The following is a 16,449-nucleotide window of genomic DNA, read 5'->3' as shown; positions in this document are numbered from 1 at the left end:
CGTGCGAGCGCGGCGCATCCTAACAGGGCTGAGCGATCGGAGCACGGGGGGAAATAGAAAAGGTGCTGAGGAATATCCTCATCATCCTAAACGCTGCCTTTTGCACCCGGCTCTGATTTATACGCGGGCGAGAGTCTACCTGTAATCTCGGCGGCGCAGCATCAGGTCTGCGGTGAACTAATGCGTGTGTGCTGATGCGCCTTCCGGGACGGTGGATGATAGCTCATGTTTCATGACTGCGGGCCTATCACCGGCTGCGCTGCTGCTGCACCGTGAGCCAATATGTTCAGCAGACATGGATGTGGGCATTGGCTAATGGAATCCAGTGGGCCTGACTGATACCATCACCCAGTCACGCTGCCAAGCCTCGATAACACAGGGATCTCTCCCTCTTTGGGGCCATGGCAAGTGTCCCGGAGCCCTGCAGGACGGTACATATTAATACTCCTCAACATTTGCTGGGTGATAAGAAGCTTGGGTATAAATATTTCTTTTTATGAAACCACTTCAGCACAGTTTCCTCATAAAAAGACCATCTCGGGCTGTTTTCTCCTCACCGACCAGCGGTCTGAAAACAAGCGTCTCGTCCCCGGTAAGAGGGACTTCACAGAGACGCATCGTCACGGAAACGACAGGTGACGTATGAAGGAAGGTCAGTGTGTCGTTGCATGTAATTACGGTGGAATAGAGACCTCTGCATCTGCCACAGCGTGTTGTTGGTCATTTATGTCACGTATTTGTTAGGCCATTGTGTGCAGACCCATGGTGTATGTGCGCGTGATGGTTGGGAGGCATCACAGAACCCAGGTGCTGAGGCTCCAGGTCCAACAGCACACGGAGCGCCGGCGTCTCTCTGCTTAAGTGAAAAACTCATGCTCTGTAACTCTGTTACACCGTCAAATACGAAGCGCTTCGGTTCATACGACCACGTCTGAGATTCCAGGTCACAGCCCGTGCGTCGCCCAGCGCATCGGCTGACATAATTAGTTTACAAAGACGTTTCCTCCAGAAGCGGCACAATACGGCGGAGTGTGACAAACAATGGCGCATAATTAAATGCCGCCGCGGATGAAGACGCGTCCGCCCGCGTGCATCACCGACCTCAGCGCGGCGTGAGTTATGAGATTGCCCGATCACTCGTCATGGGCTGGCATAAGGGAACGAGGCATGTGTCAGATCCGGTTTAGGCAGCCGGGCGCGCTGTGTGTTGCGGTGGAGGGTTCGCGGCCGCCCCTCCTCCCGTTGAACGCTTCCTCCCCCCCGGCTGTTCGCTGACTGGGGAAGTTCCCCGCCGGATACCGTGACGACGGCTGGCATCCGGCTTCGCACTGCGGCAAACGGAGGTCATCGGAAGAGACAGCACCCTTACCTTCGGCGCGGCTGCTGCCATGGCGACGGCAGCCGGCGACTCTCGTAGCCCTCAGCCTCTCCCAGCATGCACTTCACCTCGCAGCCAACCGGAGCCAAGCATCCGTTCCAACAAACATATGCTCCTGCTGAGGGATGCAGGTGCCAAACACTGGTGCAGCATGTGCCTGCATCGCTTACACATCCAAGTCCTTGGGGTTTTACATATCCAAGTCCCTTAGAATCCATCTCCTGCTGGAATAAAAAATAAATATATATATATATATATGAATAAAAAAACAAAGCTGCTGCAATAAACAGGTTCAGCTCTTTCTCTTGGCAGGAAGCCCAGAGCATGAAATGATCAAAACAGCTAAATTATTTATCACACAGTAAAGATCTCATATCTGTGATGTGTGTGAGCATCAACAGGACATGTGGAATGAAAATTCACAAACGCGCTGGCACAGTTTTAGGATTCATCTGGTCTACTGTACTTCTTCCATTTTAAATCACATCTGAAACGTAACACTAGGCCAGGAAGCAATCTTTCATGGCTCACGTGACTAAATAAACTCGTATAGTACATGAGGCAGCGCTGCCGACCCACTCATGACAGTATCACCGTGTCTCTACATCTACACTGGCTCCTCCAGAGCCCTGGCGCTGGGCTGTAGCATCCAGCAGCAGATCCTTTAAGCCCCGCAGGCTGCGCGGTGGGGCCTCCATGGATCTGCCTTGTTTGTCCAGCACATCCCCACAGATCTGATTTGATTGAGACCTGGGAATTCTTGAGCCAAATCAAACTGTTGTTGTGCTCCTCAGACCTTTCCTGAAGCAGCTAGGCGCTCCATCCGCGGGGACCGGACCCCGGGTCTCTGCTGAGGCTGCAGCCTGGTGCCATGCGTTCGCTCACATCCATCATTCATCACACCAGGCACCTCCTTCCACTGAAGTGCCATTCGCTGCTATTCCATCTGTGTGATGCCTGATCGGTGAATGTGGACAATAGAAATGCATACAGAGAATATATGACAGGGTAACTGGCCATATTTTATTAATATACAGGCAGCTCAGACTGTAGAAGATCCACATGGAACCATCCTGTGGCTCTTTACTTCTCTCCTCACCCACTGCTTAATGTTTTAGTCCTTCTGTAGATCACTTAGTCCGCTCTCCTGAGCCACATCAGTGTATTATAGTTAGGTGTGATAACATTTGATACTTTCACATTTATTTTGTGGCGACTGGAGAGTGTGTTTGTTCATTTTCTTTCCCCGTGACAGATTTCATCCTCCACATATCCATCTTTCTTACCAGCTCGGGCCACATTGCTTCTGAAATAGGAAGAAAAGGTCACAGCGTTAATGCACAAACTGACAGCAGATACATCACCTAAATCTATGGTGACTTTTGCCGATACATCCTACACATGGACACTCAATTTTCATTGGGGGAAAAAGCAGGAATAATGTGAGACGCCGGGAAAGTGGAAACACACGCGAGGCCTCCTCCAGGTTTGATTTGTCATTGTTAATTGTATTTAATGAGCAGATAAACAAATGAGAAATGTCATTATTTATAATAATGTATTTTTGACATTAAACTTTATTGACTTTGCATTTGTCATAATGGAAAGGCTTTTGTACCATTAAGAGACAACTTGGAACCGTTTTTAATGGCTAATGCCTTTTCATTTCAGCTTTCACCCGTTGTGTCTCTTCTAAATGTGGATGTGTCGCTAACATCGTCCAAACCCATCATTTCCATTTTTACTGAAACACGACTGGAGCGCTGCGTTTCATTTTATGCTCCGCCGTCCTCATTAGCATCGCTACGGACTGTTTTTCTGTCCTATTACCCTTTGTCTCCCTCAACTGTTTGCACTTTAAGGCAACTATTGCTATAGAATATGGGTCTTTGGCAGTAACTACTGTACGAAGGCACACATGTCGAGTTGATTTCATAGCGTCCCGCGTTATTTTACACTTCTCCTCAGATTGCAGCTGATGGAAGCATCTTGCTTTTGATTCGCGGCTCGGCTTCACTGTGCTGCGACTGACAGCTGAATATTTATCTCTGGGCCAAACGAATGTGGGAATCAGGGAGGCAGAAAGTGAAAGTAAGCTGCCTTTGGCTCTCACTGTGTTCCCAAATGTGCCCATTAATGCTTTTTTTTTCTCAGAATGTTCAAACGTCTACTGTGATATTGGTTCTGTTCTGCAGCTTTGCAAAGCGTGATTGATGGCGCTCCTCGACGTCTGCTGTGTTGGTTTTATGGCCCAAAACCTTATGGTTTTGGTTCACTCCCACTGATCTTCACGACTACATTCAGAGCAAACTGTCAGGAGCCCACGGTTTGCTAAGCGCCGTCCAACAGACACATTGTTAGGGAGCAGCCAGTCAGCGCGGCGGTGCCATTAGCAGCTAAGGAGCTGAAGGACTGTGTTCCGATGAGATTCCACATGTTGCTCTTTGACTTTTTCTCACTTTAACAACGGCAGGTTACTGAGCACACGTCATTTTTATGCTCATTACGGAGGGTTTCCACTCACGCGCGGCCCGTCCCGTATCGTCCTGCAGACGCTTCTCCGCACCCTTTGTCTCTCTTTATCGCTCTTTGTCCTTGCGGGTGATTAGAATGCACCCTGGTCGTCCGTCTGCCCGCTCATTAATCACACAGGAGACCGAACAGAACACTAAACGTACAGTCGGTCCTCATCTCCACACAAAGTGCTATTACAGCAGAAAAGTGCAAAGGCTCATGAACGCCTCGTGCTCTTGGCCGATCCGTATCGATTAGATGGACAGGTCATCAGGATTCCATAAAGACCAGATGAGCAGACGGCCTCCGGTTCTGCTGCCGGCATCATACTGAGGATCAATTATTCATCATATTTGTTTAGAAACATGCCTCTGTTGATGCGCATCAGCTGAACTGTCTCATTTCCTAAAGTACACACAGCCGTCAGCCTTCACATCCACCCGGCCGTCGCTGGAGAGAGACGCAGCTTGTGGACGCGTCGGCTGGAGATGCCGCCTGTTGGTTCTGACTCCTCTCTCTGCAACGAGGAGAATTTAAAATGGGCTTTGGTCAACAACGGGAGAAATTAGGTTTCTATTGCTCGCAGCGCATCGGCTCGCTACCCGCTCAGAAGACTGAATGTTTAAAATACTTTGCAACTTGGAAACTCGTTTCGCTTTTGAACCAGGTTGAACTTGTGCGTAAAGGGTTCTGATCCCCAAAGTTACAAAGAATGCAAGTGGCATTTTGCTCCATCAGAGGACGGCTTGTTTTCAAATGTTTCCACTTCTTGTTTTTCCACCAACACAGTCTGAAAGACGACGAGGGATAGCTGTGACTCAGACAGCATTCCTGTCGCACGTCTCCTTTCTCTAATTATTCTGCTTCAGACGCATTCAAAGGCCGACCTGGAGGCAGCTGTTTACCTGCAGCCTGAGCCTACCAGCTATTATTGCTGCATGACTTACAGGCTACAGCAGCCGCTCCTCTGATGCAGGTCTAACAAACACTCCTGAGACGCTACCAAAAGCCTTCACTCTGAGGATTTAGATATGAGAACTGTGACTCTCACACAGGGACTCAGAGACAGGTCACTCACCACGTTCAATTCAATTCAATTTTATTATACTGCCGAATCACAACGTAGGGATCACAGCAACCGTGGAGAGGAAGAAAATCCTCTCCACCAGCAGAACCAGGCTGAATGTGGGCGGCCATCTGCCTCGGCCGGTCAGAGAGAGAGGGGGGGGGGGGGGGGGGGGAGAGAGAGAGAAACAGCAGAGCACAGGCAGGATGGTCCACGTTCGGCCCAGCAGCCTCTGCAAACTCTCGAATAATACGAGTCTAAAAGAGACATGAGCTAAAGCGCCAGGCAAGAAAAAACTGAGGATTATAGCAAATGAGAAATCCATATTTTATTTTAGAGCTAAACATTCACTCCTGCCTCTGCCGCCTCCTTCTGAAAACTCCTAAATCTCTATACAGAAATATTTTATACTTTTTACAGTAAAACAAAATTCATATAAATTCATCCCGACTACTGAAGCGATGTCGCACGTCGTCACCGTTTGCTCCTCGTCATAAATAAACACATGGAAGCCGTCTGTGGTCTTTGTTCTGACAGGTTGGAGTTTTCCTTCCAGGTAAATGTGGCTCCTAGGTGTGAGGCGGCGTGTCTTTCTCTGACAGCTTGTTTGCGCTGGAAGATGTCACTGGGTCACATTCACTTTGACATAACACTTAAAACCCAACACGGGAACAGTGTGCTTCTGCAGGAGACGGCGGAGGAACAAGCGGCAGAACACGACGTGCTGAATACGCGGCGTCTTCTGCTGCAGTCGAGTCCTCCAACGTAATATTTAGAACAAGTAATGAATCATAAACAAGATGTCCTATTGACTTACTGACCTTTCCGCGCGTCAGAGCGGCTGCCTGTTCTGCATCCGTCCCCCGCGCTGTTTGAGTCCGAGACGCAGTAATTCTCCGGAATTGGATCTCTCACATTTCACGCTTGATTTCATGTTTCTCTCAGTGTTTATGGAGGAGCGGTTCTGTTTGCTTACACGGCCGACGTCAGCGGCTCCGCTGATTGTTTTTTGCTGGGGTTCGGACGTTCGTAACACATGGGGGGGTGGGGTGGGGGGGTTACATTAAGAGCCTTTGTCACAGATCATCGAGCTTCGCTTCAGTCTTGAAATGAAATTGTAGACCCGCACACACCGAACAAAAATAGTAGCAGACTGTCAATATTACAATCAGTCACTGCTGAGAGCTCCGTGACAACTGGAGATATGTATGAATGAATCTGTTTACGACAGGATGAAGTTGCGATAGACGCGCAGAGAAACCGACGCGTTATAAGGAAACGGTCCCGGAGCAGACAGGTAAACGACCAGCGCCGAGGTTAACGCCGGTGCGACGACGTGTGGCCCGGCGACCGAACTCTCGGCGGCGGAGGTCAAGCTGCTCGGCGCCGATTGGCCGATCTCGCTTCACTTATTCTCTTTTCTAATAACTTCCCAGAGCCCGACCTTCCATGTCAAAGGTAAGTTGTGAAGTGAAGCTGAGCATGACATTTATGGATCATCTCTGCTGTAAATAATTGGAGCGCCCTTTGTCTTCATGGTTATAGTTAATGGGGATGTCAGCGGGGAGAAGGTGAGGCCACGTCTGGCGGTGAAGGAGAGGCGCGCGTGCGTATGCTAAGAATAACCCACCTCTGCGCAACTCCTGGTAAAAGACGCGCTGATCCTTATTGACAGCTGTAGAATTAAACACGCGACAATGCGCGACCTTTAGATGACGTGGCGCCTTCATGAACCACGGGCCATCATGTGTCAGCGTGTGTGACAGGAGCATAATAAAGGTCAGAGCACGTGCAGGCTTCCGGCCAGCGTCGCCTCGCTGACAGAAACGGACTGGACGCAGACGAAAAAAACCTGCCCTTTACTGGTCCATCACGGTCGAGGTCCGGTTCCCTCACCGACCGGATGTTCGTCTTTAATGTGGTCACGTGATCGGCTGATTTCTGAGCTACGCTAAAACCGGCGCGATCGCTAACACCGCGGCAGCGTTGCTGTGCAGGCGCGTGGAAGACTGCACCCCCACTACATTCAGATTTCAAATTTAATTAAAAACTACTTTGAACACAGCCTCAGGAGAAAAATCACCGAGAAAGAAGAAGAACTGTAAACAAAACATTATCTAAAAATGTCAGCCTCTCTCTCTCTCTCTCTCTCTTTGTCTTTTTAAAACACGCCCACGCAAACGCATGCACGTGGTGCATGGTTTGACCAGTTTAAACGGCCTTCGGTTCAGCTGACTCAGGTCCTCCAGGAGCCGAACTGATGCACGGTGGGTCACTTGATAGTGTAGCTACTCAGAGGTTAATTCAAAGTCAGCACGTTCATCCTTCACTAAATCATGCTTAACTCTTGATTCCTCCCATTCTCCACTTAGCTGTCAGCAGGTAGCGCCTTCTGTCCTCGGGCCACCTCGGGCCCGTAATGAGGTAACAAGCCCAAGTCTAGGCAAGACTCTGATTAGCCAAATATAATAAGCTGGTGGATCATAATGAAATTGGCTGGGCTCCTTTTTCAACTAGAGCCAGCAGCTAAAGAAGTTAGAGGAAGTCTTCATCCTCCTGCTGGATGTACTTGAGCCGTTCAGATGGAAATGAACTCATCCTTCGAGTGTCAGACGCTACGATTGAAGGGCATGGGTCCACGTTTATGGGCTTTGCTCCAGGGATGAAAGGTATATGCTGGTCATAGTTTAAGTCTGCAAGGCTGATGAAATCCACTTGATGGATGGAGACGTCTGTGACTTGCAGCTTCCTTTTCAGTCCTTTAGCGCCACACTGTGCTTCACGCGGTTAATACACTGTTTACAAGGTGCGTGGAGTTAACGTGGAGGTTTTCAGGCATATGTTCAGAAAAAAATGTGAGTTTGTGATCGACAGAGGGGAAGAAAACTGACTGAACGCTGGCGTGCAGCACAAGAGTGATCATGCTGTGACCAATTGTGATGAGATGCACATTTTTATTTACATGTTAACCTTTTATTATTTTTTCCTTCTTTGGAAGAAAGCTGGAGAATTCGCCGCAGTGCCGATGATCCTTTGCTCAACGTTGCTTCACTTAACAGACTAAAACAATGATGCCGGCAGTCCCCTGAAACTACGGCACGTTTTCCTCCATCCATCATCCACGGCGTATTACACACAACGTAGCTGCCATCCACATTCTGAATTAGCGTTGCAGAACGGAACCCCTCTGAGATAATCACTTTTTCATCAGCGGCAGTGTGACAAATTCAGATGAGGATGTGCTGGGTAAAACAAAGGACAGACACATATGGAACGAGACTCCAGCTTCGGCGTCTTTCTCACGGTTTGAATCTCCTCAGGTCTTACGCCTGGATCATCTGAGATAAAATCCTAAGTGAACTATATATTTGAGGAATTGCATGTTTTTTTGACCCTCTGTTCGTTTACCTTAGTCGTCTCTACAGTTTGATCTGTAGTAAAACAGAAATGAACTTTGTGCAAGTGAAGAAGCAGCTTTGATTTAATTAATGTGTAAATGGCAAAAAGGTCTGACATTCAGAAAAATTCTTATGAAAGCTGGCATTAATCAAAGCAGTTTGTGACCTGAGACGGTGTTAAATGTGGGTGCTGTCATTTACTGGAGCGTTTCTTCCTCCTTCCTGACAGTCACTCTGCTCTGTATTCAAGGCTGCGTATTATGTTGTCCAAACCCTGTTCTGCTATCTCTCAAACCACAAAACCTCAGCGGCGTCTCTTCATGCTACAAACACAGCCAGCGTGTCTATTTGCATTACAAGGGCCGACTCAAGGAGCTTGTCATCTCGTCAAGATTTAGCACCGGCGAAATCGCTTGCCACCTAAGGTCTATTGGTTTTGATTGAGACTGACAAGCGGATACATTTGTTCACAGAAGCAGCGTTGAGTGTTGGTGTGCATCAGAGCAAGCACGTTCATTGAAGGCACTAATAATGCACTGCAGGTGAGCAGGCATTTGACTGGACAATGACCCCTAGTGGTTATAGTTATAAACCCAAAGAATCCAATAACGAGACAATCACACATTACTGACATTTCTTTAATAAACATTTGCCAAGGGAGGGGGACAAAATCATTTTAGTACAAAAAAAGAAACTGTTCCTTTTTTTGAACGGGGGTTATGCACGTGTTTGTGTTTAACTCATGTGCTGGCTAACAGGCCTGTACTGATGCCTAAGCCATCAGCCAAATCAGCAGAGCCACTGCTTCAACATAATCGAGGCGAGGAGGAGTAGGGACACTACATTACTGGTCATATTTCTAACTGTGCAGATAAAGCACACCTTCCATTTCATTTCATAGCTAAAATAGTTTCCACCTACTTTGGTCAGTAGTGCAAAACATTAATACTAGTCCTGGAGCAATTACAGAAAGGCTAAGGTAGAGATTTAAAATGTACCCGGCCTGATAATGTACACTCAAAAGGTAAAAGGTTTAATTTAAAAGACAGCAGAATAGATTACAAAAAAACATGAAAATGGTATGAGAGAGAAAAGCTCCTCATCTAACTGTCCATTTAGCTGCAACGTACTCCACGATTCAGACTGAGGAGGAGTACACTGCTTTAAACAGATTATTACAAACTGAGTGTGCATCACCGTCTGAGGCCTTGTGCTCTAAACAGAGTCCCCGAGCCTTTCATCCATTGTCACAAAGATCTCCAGTCTTTTAGAATGGCAGTCCTCGTCCTCTGATTGCCGCCGAGTTCACATGTGGAACGAAGCCAAGGGGTAGTGGTGGAGCCCCCACTTGAGAAGGGGAGCCCCATGGTTGTCCTGGTGCTGGGATGGGTGGGGGAGGAGGGACTCCGTCTTTTCTAGCCATAGCGTGGTTGTACAGGTGAAGAGCACCGGGGTTGGGCTGTCCCTCTACTGGTAACGGGCTTTGATTGTACTCAAAACGGTGGTCCTTGTCCCCAGTGAACACCATGCTGCTGGGTCCAGAGGCTCCTGCGCCTGGAGGGTAAGGATCTGGGTGGGATGGAGCAAGAACCCCTGTGGCAGACGAGGCAGCCTGGCCAGGTGCGCTAAACATTTCTCTCAGACTGTGCGGTGGGAGGCCTCCACCCAACATGTGACCCATGTAGCTGTCTCCAAACCCTGCAGGTGTGAAAGGTGGGGGTGGTGGATGACTGTACTCTCCCCCATATCCAGGTCGTTCTGCAGTAGGGAGAGGTGGGTAGTCTGGTTCTGGAGGTCTCCCTCCATTACCTACACCTACAGAAGCAATAGGGGGAGCAAGGCCAGTCTTGGGCTCAGGTGGAGGCTGCCGGTAGTCAAGGTCAGCATGTGGAGGGGGCTCTGGAGGCTCAGGCGGTCTCTGATCTGGAGGCAGGATGGAGACTCCACCTACTTCAGAAACTAAAAGGCAGAAATTTAATTAGGTTTTGCAACATAAATCAGAAAGAGGAACAACTTTTTCAGCAGTTATGTTCATCAGTTTCCGTGAACACAATTAGAAGGTTCACCTGGGGAGACGGGACTAGGCTCGGGAGGCTGTTTGATCTCTGGAGGTAGAGGGGCTCCCCCTGGTGCTGCTCCTGCAGGATTTGCACTCTCTGCACTGTCTCCACCATCACTTGGTTCCTGCCTTTGAGCCTGGAGGAGCTGAGCTAGCAGCATCGTTACAGCGGTCTGTGTGGCAGCTGCAGCCTCTCCTTCAGGGATACCCGACGATGCAGACATGGGGGGTGAAGGAGGCTTGGGCATCGGAGGTGTACGAGGTACTCCTGCTGGGGGAACGGCCGGTGGCATCTTGGCAGATGCTGGTATGGGAGGGGGTTCTGCTGGGTCAGTGGGTGCTAGAGCTTTAGAGAGCTGCTGCAACGTATCCTGGTTGACCTTCGTACTCATGGACTGGACTAACTGGGCAGTGCTGACAGCAGTCTTGGGCTGGCCAAGGAAGTTAAGGAGGACTGCAAGCTGCTCCTGGGTCAACTGAGAGTTTGGACCCTTTGGCTCTAAAAGAACAAAAGTTAATATAAAACAGGGCATAAATGAGACGCTCTGAAAGCTGATTTGACAGGATGCTTCATTTTGAAAAAAAGTTAGGAAAACACACACACAAATCTGAATAAGTACAAATAAAACTTACCAAGAAGCGTAGAAGCAGTTGCATTCTGGACTTTGGTACCTCCAGGGGCTGGGAAGCCTTGAGGGGTGTTACTGCGGCTATCATCGAGGCCCAGCTCTTTACGGGGAGCTTTGGGTGCTGCCAGTTCTTCTGGCATCTGCTTCTGCCGCCGACGTCTCTTACTCCACAGCTCATGACAGTCCTGCCACAGTGGAAGACTAGATGGATAGAAAAAATTAACATGTTAATTGGTTTTGGTTGTCAGTCCTAGTTCAACGCAGTGTGATCAACTCGTGAATTTAAGCCTACTCTGGCGGAGGCATCTTGTCTGGGTCCACATCCTTCAGGAAGTCGCTGCCTAATGCTTGTTCGGCTGCACAGCGTTTGCTGGGGTCCAGGTTTAACATGTGGTCAAAGAGATCCAGGGCAGATGGAGGAATGCTAAATGGAAAAGAAGGTCACAGTAAAGTCCACTGCTCGGGGTGATAAATGTAACTGTGCATATCAGGGACACTGACTTACAAAGCAAATTCCTCTCGTAACCGTCTCCGGTATTGTTTCTTTGGTTTCATTGTGTTGAAGAAGGGGAGTTTTATCACATCTGGCCAGACAGCAGGACAGGGGCTGCCACATATTCGGCTAAAAGACAAAAACAAAAAAATATAAAAAATAAAAAAAAAAGAAAGAAAATGAAGAAGTGTAAAGGTGTATGTGCCTTATCACAATGTTTTAGTGAATTTTAATTTCAACATACCTGATGAGCTCTAACTGAGCAAGTTCCTGATTAGCTTGAAAGATGGGTTTCTTTGTGAACAGTTCTCCAAGAATGCATCTGTCAAAGTCATAACACAAAAGTTTGATTGTGAACATAACAGCGACACTGACCAACTAAATAATTGTTGTATAAATGAACTTAAGCTTGCATCAGTCCTGCTCTTACCCACAACTCCACACATCAATAGCTGGTGTGTACCTCTCTTCACCTAAGAGTAACTCTGGAGGACGGTACCATAGCGTGATCACTTTATTGGTGTAAGGCCGACTGAAAAAAGAAAACAGGAGGGTTGTTGGGAACTAACCGTGAAGCTGAATTTGCTACAAAGCAAGTAATCAGGACAGTTTCAGTTTAACTGAGGCTCACCTCTCTTCAGAGTTGTACAGCCGTGCAAGACCAAAATCTGCTAACTTTATTTGGCCTCTGATAAGGAGAAAAATGCTCACATTTAGAAGGGACACACATGTCTGCATTTGTAATATACAAATGTTATAACAAAGTGTTGAATTCTATCCCAGTGACTCACTTGTTATTGAGCAAGATGTTGGAGCACTTAATGTCTCTGTGCAGAAAGTTCTTCTTATGGCAGTAATCAAGGCCCTCCAGTAACTGGCGCATGAAAGACTTGATGTGGCTCTCATTGAAATGAACCAAGCCCGACTCGAGCAAACCCATCAGGTCATGGTCCATGTATTCAAATACAAGGTAAAAAGCACCTGAGATGGACAAAAAAAGATTTAGGTAACACAAGTACCTGACGTGGGTAGGCATCAAGTTATTCTAGGAAGAATTAATAAAAATAGTGTTTTTACCTTTATCATTCTTGAAATCCAAAGCATCCGCCTTGTCTGTAACAATCTCCTTCATGTTTATTATGCTCTTGTGGTTGAGCTGTCGCAAAATTTTAATCTCTCTGATGGCTGTAATTGGGAAACCTTCCTTTTCATTGTCCAATCGAACCTTCTTCAAAGCCACCATTTCAGCTGAAACGAGACAGAACAGCCTGCTTTAAGTACATTGAAACCTTTTTCTAATTCGACAGATCACGACAGAGAGGATCAATGTGGATCAATCAATGAATAAATCATTCATTTATTCAAAAGTCATTTAGCCACTTACCGGTGTCTTTATCTTTAGCTTTGTACACCTGACCGTAGGTACCTTCTCCTGTGATTCCAATGATTTCAAACTTGTCCACGCAGCGTTTCCCCCAATCTATCTCGGTTTCCTTAAACTCACCATATCTTGGGCCACAAATTCTGAAAAGGTGTACAATTCAAAAGTGAAAAACAGATCAACTGAAAAAATAGCAGAGACAAAGAAAAAAAAAATCGAAATCTGTGACACAACATACTTAGGTCGCTTGCGAAATGTCTGGGACTTTTTGTCGTCGGGTGGGCTGTGTGGGGAGGAAGATCCACCAGGAAGTTCAGGGGGGAGAGGCAAGTCAGTTAGAAGCTGGCGAGCCTTTCTCTCAGACTTTTTCTTTCCAGAGAGCAAGTTGTCCTTCAAGCTGAAAAAAGGATAAGTATGTATGTGCCTACAATTAAGTATGATTATTGGAAAATGCATTTAAAGAACCCAAGTCAACCCAGCCATACCTTTCTCCTTTATCTATGTTTTCAAGAACTGTTGGGGGCAATGGCAAAGAGGGAATGAGTGGACCAGTGCTTCGCTCCTTCTCCTTGCCCTGTCCAGATACTGGCGCTTTCCTCTTGTCGCGTTGTACAGGGTCATCTTTCCCTTTCACATCTCTGTTAGCCTGGAGCTCGTTTGTCTTCTTGGACAACCTCTCTGCAGGAGACTGAGGTTGGCTTGATGGGGGAGTTCTCGGACCTTTCTCAGGTTGTGGTGGAGAAGGAGGGCGGCCCTTCCTGGAGGCGTGATTGGCCTTAGGGCTGGGTGCGTGTGTTGATGAGGAACCCTTGGTTGGAGTAGATGTGTTGCTGCAGTTCTTGGCCTTAGCAGCAGCTTCCGCAGCTTTTGCCTTTTTCTGCTTACTGAGCTCAGCAGCCAGGCTGGATTTGAAGGTGAGCGTGCTTGGCGAGAGGCTAGATGGACGACTGCGGGAACGAGAGTGGCGATGGCGGCTGCGAGAACGTGAATGCCTTGAGGAGGAATATGGACTTCTGCTCCGTGACCTAGCAGGGCGCCTGAAAAGAAAAACATTTACCAATACTGGTTCTACAAAACAGGAATGTTGTGCGTTAAATAAAAACAATGTAAGAAAGTTATTACCATCTACTAATTGCACAATATCACATGGAGTTATTTTTTCCCTCTCCCCTAAATGCTTTATACAAACTCACCTGACATCCGGGCTGGGGCTGAGAGACTTCCTGTATGGACTACGTGATCTTCTGCGGTTCCCATAAGGACTTGAACCAAACGCTCCTTGTTCATATGGACCATAACTTGGTGACCTGCGCCAGCTCGGTGGGCTTGTTGGCGATCTCTTCCTTTTATTGCTGGAATATGAACTGGGCGATTTTGGCACGCTGTATGCCCCATACGCGTCAACATCACGGCTGTAATATGTGGGGGAGAGTCTTTTGCTCCCAAATGGTGGACTCCTCCTAGATATCATTTGGTTGTAACCACCTGGAGACTGGTAGCTATAGGGGTATGATGTCCCATAGGGACTTTCTGCTTTAAAACCAGGACTTCTCCTGTAGGCCCTGAGGTCTTCACGGTCCTCCCTGTAAGACTGTGGAGCATCTCTGTATGCAGATGGTGGCTCTTTATCAGTTCTCGTTTTGCTTCTGTGACTCTTTGAATCCCTCTTATCGGCCGATTGCGAGGACTGAGATGAAGCCGTCCTTTTACCATTTCTGTCACTGCTTCTTGCAGTGTCCCTGTGATTTTTAGAGCCACTCAGGCTACTTCCACTTTTTGCTTTAGAGGAGTCTCTCTCACGACTCCGCCGTTCTTTCTTCCTGCTCGGCTCCTTCTCGAGTTTGCTCCTCTCAGCTGGTCCTCTTGTTTGTTCGTCTTTGCTGACGCTTACTGCATCTCTGTCTCTTGCATGACCTCTGTCTGGAGATGCTGGTCCGTTATAATCATAATCAACATCGCTAAGTCGGTCCACTGAAAGCCGGTCAGCATGGGGGTCAAGTTTAGGAGAAGGGCTCCCCGAAAATCTCTCAGACTGGGAGCTCACGTCATCATATTCTACCAGTGTCCGAAGTTCAACATCTTTTTCAAAAGTGCTTTTTCGGTCTGTGTCATGGTCTTCTGTAGTACCAGTGTGCCACAAGTCTCTTTCCTTGGCCTGCCTGCGTTTCTTTCTCCTAGAAGCCGACGACCGCCTCTTTTCACTGTGTCTGTCACTCTGAGCAGCACCGCTCCCTGGTTTACTACGCCTATCCAGTCTGGTAGCATTTCTCTGAGCAGAGGAGCTCCGTCCCCGACCCTCACGAAGAAGCTCTGAATTAGGCATTTATCCGGGAAATAAACGCTATTGCCACGCCAAGAATGAGCTTGAAATTATATACAACTAACTATGTGTGGCGGCACGAAACATTGGGCTAGCTGTGTAAGATGCTAATTAGCTTACGTTACAACAAATTCACGATCAGAAAGTCAGCTAGCTAGCTAAATCACGAGCATAATGGTAGCATTACAAAGCCAGTACGGTGGAAGTTCCACATAAACCAAGTTACCTCAGATGGCAATTCGTTAGACTTGGTGCTAACAGATTCCGTCATATAAAATCGACAACACAGTGCGTAGTTATAGAGCTAGTCGATGCTCAGCCATTGTACTCCAGGACGGACATATCCTAGATTTGCTAGCTAATGCTAGTCGGTTTAGCCAGCTAGCTTCCACTAGCTAACTGTGTCCGGCTACATAGCCACATTCCATTTCATGGAAAAAGCACAGGCCCAAAGCCCCTCCAAACAAACGGATCCAGTTCCTCTGGGATACTGCGGTTAGTGCAAACATATAAATCCATCCACGGGATAGTGTTAAAATGGAAGTAAATAACTCCGTCTCCTTCTCACAAACTTCTTCTCGCCTTCCATCACACTCCAATGTGCAACAAGGAAGTAGATAGCACGCGAGTTGGCCGGATAGCCGCCGCTAGCTAGCCACTTAGCTTTCTTTTCTCCTTGCGTGGAGTTGAAGGCAACTCAGTCAAGATGCAGTTAAACAATGCCAGTCAAAAACACGGCTACTCGCCCCGCCGGGTTGTTGCTCCCTTTGGCAATCGTATTATCCAATCGTTTCACAGATGGGTTTCACATAAAGTAACCCAAGAATCCTTTGAATTTATTTATGAAATATATTAACTTTGTTCGAAATGTAGCTAACGGTTCAGCTCGCTGGGCCCACACAGCTTTCAAACTACAGGCCTTGTGCGTCGGTGTTAGCCAATGACACTAGTTTACGTAACTTACGTCTGCTGTTACGTCACCGTCAAGGGAAACCCTTCCTTCAAAATATATCAAATAGATGTATTTTACGTTTATATACTCTATTATATTTTTATACGTTGTATGTGTATTTTATAAACGCTTACGGCACATGTTTAAATAGTAAATGTACTAATTAAAAGTAAACAAATATAACTACACAATTTTAATTGTTTAAAAAACATTAGCAATGAAAGTAATAAAATACCCTTCCTTCTGAAGGAAAGGACAG

General features: G+C 47.4%; 1 protein-coding gene across 1 annotated transcript; it reads right to left on the bottom strand.

Annotated features, from left to right (window-relative positions):
- Positions 1-8,976: 8,976 nt before the first annotated feature.
- On the bottom strand, positions 8,977-16,172 carry cdk13 (cyclin-dependent kinase 13). Its single transcript, XM_029145988.3, has 14 exons — positions 14,112-16,172; positions 13,404-13,955; positions 13,157-13,315; positions 12,922-13,061; positions 12,615-12,785; positions 12,329-12,518; positions 12,169-12,225; positions 11,968-12,069; positions 11,782-11,859; positions 11,550-11,666; positions 11,337-11,468; positions 11,049-11,245; positions 10,423-10,914; positions 8,977-10,315 (listed from the first exon to the last, which is right to left on the bottom strand). Exons 1-14 carry the CDS (start codon positions 15,239-15,241, stop codon positions 9,624-9,626), a joined length of 4,209 nt encoding a protein of 1,402 aa, XP_029001821.1. The 5' UTR covers positions 15,242-16,172; the 3' UTR covers positions 8,977-9,623.
- Positions 16,173-16,449: the final 277 nt, after the last annotated feature.

The sequence above is a fragment of the Betta splendens genome, chromosome 4, assembly GCF_900634795.4.
Source record: "Betta splendens chromosome 4, fBetSpl5.4, whole genome shotgun sequence".
Taxonomy (NCBI): Eukaryota; Metazoa; Chordata; class Actinopteri; order Anabantiformes; family Osphronemidae; genus Betta; species Betta splendens.
The sequence above is the reverse complement of the archived record's forward strand: the minus strand, read 5'-3'. Positions and strand labels throughout refer to the sequence as shown.

Coding starts and splice junctions, on each gene's coding strand:
- cdk13 (XM_029145988.3), bottom strand. CDS start 15,241: ATGCCTAATTCAGAGCTTCTTCGTGAGGGTCGGGGACGGAGCTCCTCT. Junction 13,956..14,111: donor AGCCCCAGCCCGGATGTCAG/GTGAGTTTGTAT, acceptor TTTTCTTTTCAG/GCGCCCTGCTAGGTCACGGA. Junction 11,246..11,336: donor GACAAGATGCCTCCGCCAGA/GTAGGCTTAAAT, acceptor CTATCCATCTAG/TCTTCCACTGTGGCAGGACT.